The sequence below is a fragment of the Netta rufina genome (genome assembly GCF_964035555.1).
Source record: "Netta rufina genome assembly, chromosome: 1".
In the NCBI taxonomy this organism is placed as follows: domain Eukaryota; kingdom Metazoa; phylum Chordata; class Aves; order Anseriformes; family Anatidae; genus Netta; species Netta rufina.
Genome location: NC_140123.1, coordinates 162,949,436 through 162,959,529, shown reverse-complemented (window position 1 = coordinate 162,959,529; position 10,094 = coordinate 162,949,436). Strand labels below are relative to the sequence as shown.

At 47.7% G+C, this 10,094-nt stretch overlaps 1 protein-coding gene across 1 annotated transcript; it reads left to right on the top strand.

Annotated features, from left to right (window-relative positions):
- Positions 1–1,032: 1,032 nt before the first annotated feature.
- Positions 1,033–6,770, top strand: HEBP1 (heme binding protein 1). The gene is made up of 4 exons (XM_084286986.1): positions 1,033–1,140; positions 1,277–1,415; positions 2,743–2,923; positions 4,242–6,770. Exons 1-4 carry the CDS (start codon positions 1,063–1,065, stop codon positions 4,411–4,413), a joined length of 570 nt encoding a protein of 189 aa, XP_084143112.1. The 5' UTR covers positions 1,033–1,062; the 3' UTR covers positions 4,414–6,770.
- Positions 6,771–10,094: the final 3,324 nt, after the last annotated feature.

The following is a 10,094-nucleotide window of genomic DNA, read 5'->3' as shown; positions in this document are numbered from 1 at the left end:
TCTGCACACCTCGCCTGGGGCTGTAGGGACTAGTGGGCATCTTGGCCTTTCTGGAGGAAAAAATACAACATAGATGTCAGCTTTCATTACCTGCTCACATTTCAGACATGAGCATCTCACCAGGCAACCTGAAGTTGTATAAAGTTGTATAAAATCCACCAAGGACTACTTGAAATGGGACGATAAGATGTCTGGCCCAGGGAAGTCTCTCAGCCACAGATGGCTGGAGGTGGGAGGCCAGGCCTGGCCATCGTGGGCTTTGCCTTTTTACCCAAATGTCCACCAGCACCCTCTGTCACAGACAGAAGACTGGGCACGATGGGCCCCTCCGGTCTGACCCAGTCCGTGTTTTCCTCCACTGATAGGCACAAATAGGTATTTTTGGCAAAACTCAGCCCAACGGAGATAGTCACCACTCGTTTCAAAAGAGAACCAATAACCCGCAGCACACAGTGTCTGTTACAACCACAGCTTCTTGCGTAACAGCAAACAAAACAAATTATAATGGTTAATAGGTGACTAGAGCTGCATCCATGTCACCCTGTCAGCGCCGGTCTGAGCACAGCCACCGGGCTTGGCTGGTCACCAACCGCTTTGTCATCGCAGGAGGGTCCCTATCAAGGGGGAAGTGCCTTAACATCTCTTCTGTCACATTCCTTTTTGTTTTTTTGGCTCCTTAGCAAAAGCCCTGGGGCTCCTCACCAGCACCCCTCCGCCCGGCTCCTGTCCTTCAGCACCCCACGGGCCACCGCGGTGGGCTTCACCCACGGAGATCGAGCCGGGTGTCAGAAGGCAAAACTGAAAACAAAAATTACAACAAACGCAGAGTTTTTGCAGCTCCGTGAGAGCTGGGCCCTCCTCCCCAGCCTGTCCATGTACCCCCCCACATTTTTGGCAGCCCTTGGGCCCCGTTTAACCTCTTTCCCCCAGCCATTTCCCCTCCTCTCTCCGCCCCGCTCCGCCCCGCCGCGGTCCGCGGCCGCTCCCTGCCGGCCGTGCTGCGCTGCGCTGCGGTGCACTGCGAGGGGAGCGGGCCGGGCCGGGCCGGGCGGTGTAGGCGACATGCTGGGCATGATCAAGAACTCCCTGCTGAGCACGGTGGAGACATGGCCCCACCGCGTGCTGAGGAGGGGGGAGAAGGTAGGGGGCGGCCCGGCTGGGTGGCGCGGGGGTCCCACGGGAAGGGAGGCAGCGCGGAGGGAGGCTGCCCCCCGCCTTCTGCCCCTTCGCCTTCCTTTTCCTCCTCCCCGGCTCCTGACCCTTCGCCTTCCCTCAGGAGCAGCTCAGCTACGAGGAGAGGGAGTGCGAAGGCGGGCAGTTCGCCGCCGTGGAGGTGGAGGGCAAGCCCTTCGACGAGGCTTCGAAGGAAGGGGTGCTGAAGCTCCTCAAGTACGTCGGAGGAAGCAACGACAAGGGTGAGAGGCCGGGCGGCGTGCTCAAGCAGGAATGTGCTGCCTTGCAGCCGGGATAGTGCAGGGACAGGCACACGTGGATCTGTCACGGCTCTCGGGGTGCACGGGAGCTGATGAAATCCAGGGTAACTGGGGCGCTTCGGTTGTGTGATCACGCCTGGAAAGCCTGCCCTTGTAGGCAGGGAAATAACTTTCATGACCTTGAATTTTTATTGTGTAGCCTGGTTATTTTTATTCATGAAAGGATAATGAACAATGAGCGTGCTTTTTAATGGTACTTCGCAGTGTTTTATAATGGTGCTTCCAGGTGATTGCCTCTAGTTCTCGACTTACTTAAGTATGTGCATCAATAATCATCCGTAACAGGCTGAGAAGACCACGGAGTAGATCTGAGGCATCTCATACCCTTCTCAGACATGTGGTAGAGGGAGTTATATAGTCTACATGGGAATAGGAGGTGGATAGAGAAGAAAAGGGCGTTTACAGCCCTACAGTTTCAGAAAGGTGATCACTGTTGCTGTAGTTACCTTCTGCAGCATGGCACTGAGATGGGTATGGTATCAAAGTGTACAAGTAAGTGAGAAAGATGTCATGATTTCAGTCCATTTTGTGCCTATCAAGAACTCCTTGCTGATCACAGTGGAGGCATGTCCCCACCAGAAGGCTATACGTTCATTACTGCTGAAAGGGCAGGGAAGAAAAATGTTCTTGCATGCCATGTACCTCTGGGAAGTAATGAGTAGAAAAGAGGTGTGCTGTTCCTGGACTTGGGGACAGTATGGACAGTCCTGTTGAAAGCCAGACAAGCTCTGAGTTTTGGGGCACTGGAACTTGTAGGACCTGTGGAAGCATTTGGAAGGGTTTGGGAGAAAGCTTCTATCACCCAGTGTTGGCTACAGCCAATACTAAGTATAGATGATAATGATTTAAATACTCGTGTATTTAAATACTCATATATAAATGTGCCACTGCACAAGAACTGTAGGTCCTGTTGTATTAGAGGTGATTTGTCAGAAGAGAGTGTGGCATGCACTATATAGTTGAGAGCCACAAAAACAAAACCAATGATGAAAAAAACATCCAGGAAATCACCTGGGGCCCTTACTTCCCAGGCTCCCTGTGTAGTCAGTATGAAGAGAGGTTTGGCTCAAGCAAAAGCCTGAAGGCTGTTCTGCATGCCTCAGAGTACCCCACTCTCTCAACTGGCTGTGCAAGGAGATCATGGTGAGGAGCCTTCCTAAAGCAAAATTAGCGTTTATGAATCCCCTGTTAATGCTTTGAGTTCCTGAGAACCTAGGCTTCTGTAGTAATTTGTGTGTGTCTCTTTCAGGGGTTGGAATGGGCATGACTGCTCCAGTCTCCATCACTGCCTTTCCTGCTGAAGATGGATCCTTACAGCAAAAAGTGAAGGTCTATCTGAGAATCCCAAACCAGTTTCAAGCCAGTCCTCCTTGTCCTAGCGATGAAAGCATTAAGATTGAAGAGAGACAAGCCTTGACCATTTATTCCACGTAAGGAACATATCCTGGGATTCCCAGTCCCATGTGCTCCGGTCTCTGGGGTGCTCTGAAGGACAGTGGTGTTTTTTATCAGGTGACTTGATGGACAGGGTGTGTGTGTGGTAGGAGATGGTGGAATCTTTCTAGACTGTGAAGGCAGATGCTTTATGTCATTTCTTGTCATGATTCGTGGTGCACAGATTTGGAATATTGATTTTTTTTTAACTGGTAAAACAAGTGCAGGGGTTAGCCCTGAAAGGCTCTTTGTTTCACCTGAGGAGGTGAAGAGCCAGGGAGGGTGAATATGAAGGGACTGAGTCATTCCTAATCTCTGAAAACCATTGTTTTCCCCATTTTCTGGGATCAAGATGGTTCTTAGTCATCAAGGATGTCCCTTGGTGTGGTTCACATCAAATTATAGGAGTCAGCTGAAGCCCGAATGTCAGAACCCATCATGGAGACAAGTGGCCATTGCATTGCTTCAAATCACCTTTGAATGGCTTTGGCTATTGACTGACTTAAGCTGGACTCAAGCCAGCATCACAGCAGCGATAAACTCTTTACCCCATTTTTAACCCCTTGGATGTTCCCCTGCCTCTTTGCTTGAGCTATTTTGGCTGACTGAACTGTCCTGGGCTGCTGGTTCCTCCCATGCCTGTGACTGCTGCCTGGCCTTTGCAGTGGGTGTGGGCTGCTTGTGCAGCAACAGGCTGTTTTGTCTCAAACCTTGGCCCTAAAGCAGGGCTGCTAGGTGCAGGCTGATGTGGAAACCGTTTCTGTTTGTGGGAGATAAACATAAAACAGACCAATTCCAGCCCACCCCTTTAAAATAGCATTGTGGGCTGTAATTGCTAACGTTTCTGTTCCCCGCCTCCCTTTTTCTTTGGGCTAGCTTGAGTTTGGCTTCCCTTCGTGATCTTGCTTCCAGCAGACGGTTGTTCACACCCCAGTGAACATGGCCGTTGACAGCATTGGTGGAAGGACTGCGGGCTGAGCAGACTTGGAGATAACCTTGCTCTCTGGGGAGCTGTTCCTCTGATATGGCATTCATTCAAAGGGCAGGGCCATTCTGATGACTGATATACATGGGTCCTTTTGGGGTCTGTCAGTGGCTGTCAGTACCCTGGCTGTGTGACCTTTGAGACTATTGATCTGTTGCAGACGCAGTGTGCTGGTTCTCAGAGAACGGTGCCTGCGCAAGTGCATGCTGGCGGGACCTGGATCAAAACGAGAGGCTAAATATATTGTAGCTGTGCATTGTTCTCCTTCTCTTTCGTGCTGTGCTATTCCAGTGCTGCTCAGCACTTCTCCATGTTTGGCTTCTTTGCAGGCAGTTTGGTGGCTATGCCAAAGAGGTGGACTATGTGAACTATGCTGCCAAGCTGAAGTCTGCGCTGGGAAGTGAAGCTACGTACCGCAAGGATTTCTACTTCTGCAATGGTTACGACCCCCCAATGAAGCCTTATGGACGACGCAATGAGGTCTGGTTTGTGAAAGAGTGAGCATCTGGATCCTGTTGGTACTGCCTTGCACTAATAGCCTCCCCATTCCACGTCCCTCTTCTCTTCAAAATAAATTAACAATTTGACAGAGGCAGAAAAACAGAATCCCCTCCCTCCATACCTGTGCATTGCCCTTTTAAGGACTAACCATTTTAGAAGAACACTGCATACCCCCCCTGATGATCGTGCTCCTTCCTTTGAGACTAAGTCCTCAACCACATGGACTCTCATGATCTCTCAGCAGCTTGCTTTTATCTCCCTCGTGCTCCCAGAGCTCAATGCTGAGACAGCTGAAGTACTTAATTACCAAGACTGGTGCCTGACAGGAGTCACGTCCAAGTGCTGGCAGACTATTAGTCTTACCTGAGGCAGGCAGGGGAACATGACGAGAGTGCATACAGGGACTTTTTTATCTTCTTGAGCTTGCTGCAGCTGTAAGATTCTGCTTTTATCTGTGCCATTTGAAAGGCGGTGTAAAGGGACATGAGCATTGCTACCAAAACAATGCAGTGAAAATAGGCATCCTTTACATTTTCTAGTGTGTGCAGGAAAGCAACATTTCTGTCATCTGACCAAGAAAAGTTATTTGAGGGAAAATACTGTTTTCAGCTGTCCCTTCTGTCTAAGGTGGGACATTTTGGGTTCTGTTTTGTCCTGATCTCAACCAGCAGCTACACAATGTGACACAGAGACCCCAAGACAATTTCATCACCTTCCTATTACTTGTGTGTAATGTTTCTTTAAAGCTACCCTACACAAGGACCAAATTTGAAATGCAGATGGTAATCTAATTGAATTAGAACAATGGAAACTGTGAAAAAAGTGGGTACCTATTATTTGTAATCTAAGGGTGCATCTGAAGAATGGTGAGCGTCTAGTGGAACTCCTGTGGGTGCAGATCTTTATAAAACCTCTCCTTAAACGTTGTGAGTTTCAGAAAGGCTTCTCTGAGCAGCTGTCTTTAAAGAAAGGACAGTCAGGTTCTTGAAAACTGGGATTTACACCAAATAATAAGTAGCCTTTCTGAAACTTCAAGTACAATAGTAAGGGTGGGTCTTGTTTTAGGAACACTGTCAGTGTTTAATTGGCAGGCATCAAACCAGCATTTTAGCTGTCAGCTCTCTGCCAGGCAGGAAGTAAAATGCCTATAATGGGGACAGTCACACACACTGTGATATGGTGGGTACTTGTATAATTCCTTAACTCCACTAAAAGAGATGCACTCCTCTGATGCTAAAGTGCCTCAAAGTTCAGGTGCTTTCTAAAAGCCATTTTCCTCCTAGAGCTGAAAGATTGTTCTGATGGAGTCCTGGGTTCTGACCAGTTGAGCTCTTCGACATGTGCCTTCTTTTTGAGAACAAATCTTAGCAGTAACAGGAGAAAACCTGAAGTTCTGATGTTTTTTTCTTTTCTCTTTTGCTGAGCCATATAGGAACTTTGCTGTGGACCTCACGACAGAGTTTCAGTTCCTTGTGTGCCAGAACTGTTAGTCAGGATGGGTAAAAGGCAGATGAGCAGTTAATTTAAAAAAATAAATATCAAAGGGAAAGCTTTTCACCATTCTTAGTGATTGTAGCACAGTGTAAGAGAAATCAAAAGGAAATCAAGGATGTGGCAGGTTATGAAGGCTCCTTAAAGGAGCAGAGGCTCTTTTAAGGCCATCCCCAATCCAAAAGGGACCTGTTCATGTCACATATTATTTTTACCTGCACAGGTAAGGAGTGGAGGGGTGTACTGCTGCTCAGTTTATGCATTCCTGAGTTGGTTTTGGAAGTCAGATATAGACTGACTGGATACAAATCTTTCTGGGTACTGACAATGAATGTACTGCAATGATCAAAATCCTGACTTTTTTTTTTAAATTCTCCTGTGAAATCTCAGATGTTAGGAAGACCAGTAATAAACCTGGTATGAACAGAGCTACGCATCTCAACAGCACAGTATGGAAGGAAGCTGTTTTTTTTCGTAACATGCATACACCTTCTGAACAGAGAGCAAGCACGTCTTACCCAATATGAGAGTAGCCAGGTCTGTAGGCTCTGCCTCTGCAGTCCTGCCCCTGGCCTTTTACATGCAGTAAACAGGGTAAAGTTCAACAAACAGTGTTCCTGATATCAAAAGCTTATGCAGACTGAATTGCCTTTTCTATACAAGCGAAGATGCCTGTGTTCTGACTGCATTTTTAGAGTTTTACATAAATATAATAATACTGTGAATTACAATTTTTGTGCTGATTATTGACTTTGTGATCTCAGTGGGAGTTGTTGATTTGGAAGACTCTAGGTTGCCAGTTTGGGCTACTAATCATGTCACAGTATCTGTATGTAGTCATAACGCTTTTTCCAATAAATTTCTGCGTTGGGTATCTTGGTGTGGCCTTGCATTATCTGACTTACGAAGTGGGAGCTGATGGAGTAATCTCTTTTTTTTTTTTTCTTTCCACTGGTTTCAGCCACTGAAAGGCTTTCACTGATTTATTTGTGTTAATGTAGAAACTTTGAGAACTCACCTGAGGAAAACTGTGTCTTCGCTTCTATGTTCCCAGGGCTGGGGTTCATAGTGTTCAGACAAATATTCATGACTCCGCTTTTCAATATGCACTTCTATTCAGAAATGTTAGACATACTGTCACATGAAAGTCCAGTCAGCTTTCAGTGATGGACAGCAGAGGAAACTTAAGGCAGAATACAGGATCAATGCAACTCTGTACTGATACTCCCTCTATAAATATTCCCCTGGTCTCTAGCACAGTGTGGCTCGGGGCATTTTGTTTCTGTGTGTAGTAGACCCAGATAGACTTTTTCCTGTGCTTTTGTGCAGTTACATTTTGGGCAAGCTTACTGTTGGTGGCATCCTTCCATCCTTTGGCAAGGAGCTCCTTGCATGTGGAAGGGCAGAAATCCTCTGGCTGAGGGTTTCCAGCAGGTTGGCTCTCTGCTCTGGGCAGCAAGGCCAGCCAGCCTTTGGATATGTCTCCATCACTGGGTGGATGCTCCATTGGTGTTAGAGGTGGTCTGGTAACCTCATTTTGCTGGGGCCAGGAGTGTAACCAAGCCAGAGGTACACTCTGGATTTTTGACCCAAGACCAACATGGATGTATGAGTACAGGGAGGGGGAAATCAGAAGGCTTGCTCCAGCGCTTCAGTGGAATGAGGGGTTGCTTGGTGCTGGAGGTGAGCACAGTGAGGGCCACAACTCTGCATGTGCCTTTCTCCTGCAACTATCAGCCAGGGGCAACCCTGCAGCAGCCGGTGCTGCTTCCTAAGGGATATGCAGGCAGGGGAGGTCATGCTGGGGTTTATCTTTGCTTGCTATAAACAGTAGAGATGGTGCTGATAATTAGCTGATAGCTGTAATGCTTCTCCTTGTCAGTGATGCCAGCGCTCAGCCCCATGCTCAAGAGTGCTCTCCTGCCCTCCCTCCCAAACGAGGGGTGGTAAATGGGGGCCTGGTGTGTGGGTGAGGTATGTGAGCAGAGCCCTGCATGGCATGGAGCAGTGCTGTGATGGCAATGGGGACAGCCACAGGTCAGGACAGCTGAGCATGGTCTCTCCTGAACCTCCAAAACATATATATCGATAAACATGTATGTGTGTGTATGTGTATAACTACATGGATTTGTTCACCTATATAGGTCATGTACAAGTAGGGGCCTCCAGACCCAATGCTTGCAGCTATTAGTCAGCTTCTGCTGTCACAGAACTTGCCAATGCAAACACAGCCACAGGGCAAACATTTGCAGACCAAGGGTTTAAGTCTGCTAGGATCAGAGGTTTGTTAGCTTCAGAAAGATACTTTCTTTTGTAGGCACATGCCTAAATATATCTAACACTGCATTAAGAAGACGACAGCCTTCATAAAAGAGCTAATTGGTTAAGTTGTCCATATAAATCTGGGCAGGCTTACAATTCCCTAGCCACTTTCAGGGGACGGTTGATTTATGATGAATGGAGAAGTAACATCATTATTCCTCCATTTTCATCAATCACCATGGCAAAGGGTGCATGAGCAGCTATTGTGCTTGCGGTAGCAAATTTTCAGCTTTGCGAGGCTGCCCAAAGGCAACGGGACAAGGGAAGAAGATGGTGGCTCCTGGCTCGCATTATCCCTCTTGCTGTAATTACAATACTACCTCTTTTATAATAGCATTCTGAACAGTGGCTCTCTTCTCTGACAGCATTTCAGCCACACCGAGCTAAAAAAGAAATGCATCTCTTTTAACAGGACCATAAGGAGCTTTGGATGTATAACGTCTCTATAAAATTGCTTGGCAACTTGATTTATGGGAGCAGGATCAGTGATAAAAGTGACTTCTCTGACAGTAATGGATGAAACACTTCCAGTCTAGCTGCTCTGTCTCTGCTCGGTGCCTATGCCAGCAGCAGGCTGGTTTTGTCAGCTCATTCATAATCTCTCTGCTTTGCTCTGAGTTTTCTCTCTTGTTGCACAAGACAGGTTTTGGCCATGCCTTTTTCCTAGTCTTCTGTGGGAGCCGCTGCAAAATATGGGTCAGTGCAAATGCTGCTTGATTTCTAGCACAGCGTTTGTCTGAGTCCACACCCAGGTGAGAGTTGGGTACATGCTCTTCCCCTACCCCTCAGTTCTGCCCACCCCTCAGTTTCTATGGGGAGAAACTTGAGTGAACGGGGTGGAAGGAGGCACACTCTTCTGAGGCTGAGTGCAGAGTCTGGCTGATAGGCTGGCTCTAGGTCCTGGGGTAGCTTCAGGCGTATCTTTCATGCTATCCAGATGTTTGGGTTCAGGAACCTGAGTTTTAGGTGGTGATTTTTCAAAAGTACAGATGGAAGTGGAACATCCCAGAAACAACATCTTGAATGATACCACTGGTATTTAAGTACTTCAGCATCCTTGAGGACTTAGATTCTCATGCATGTGGGTCAACTCAGTGGCATGCACCGAGCATGTGATTCAGGCCAGTGCCTGCTGTTTTACGTCCCCTGCAGCTTGGCCTGCAGTCTGGACTTAAAAATGCGGTGGCCCTTCTACTTCAGGATCCTATGAGCTGATGCAGCTGGACATCTTAGGCTGCAAACCCCTCACCAACCCCACTTACTCTGTGTGATCAAGACCCAAGAGTGAGAGGTACAGAAAAGCAGTTCCTTGGCCATGTGCTGCAGCGCCCTGACCTGCATCATGGCTCAGGTGTCACGGTGGTGTTGGGAGTGCAGTGTGGCACTGGCAGTGTGACCTGACACTGGCGCTGCCTGTGTTGGGACACCAAAGCACAGTCCCACTCTACGTGGGCAGCTGTACCACCCTGTCTGTGTTGAACCTGGAAGCTCAGTGGGTTTGAGCCTCGTCCGTGCCTGGAGCACTGGGGGGGGGGTTGCTTGATCTGCGTGAGGTGCGTGGTGGGGAGGTGCCATCCATACATACTTCTGTTATTCCAAGGGAAAACAGAGAAACATTGCCATGGCAACTATTCTCTCTTGAGTATTTTTCCAGAGCTTTCCAAGCCACCAGTCTTTTTTTTTTTTTTTTTTTTTACTTTCTTTTTTAATATCCCTAATGTTTAATTTAAGGCCTTTCTTAATTGGTGTCTGAAGAACCAATTGCAGTGTCTTCTGCTATTAGACAAAGAGTTCAGTCACCTTCCCACACAACCGATGAAGTACAAGACTAACAGAATTAAATGTTGCTCTTAGTACGAGAGGAGAGG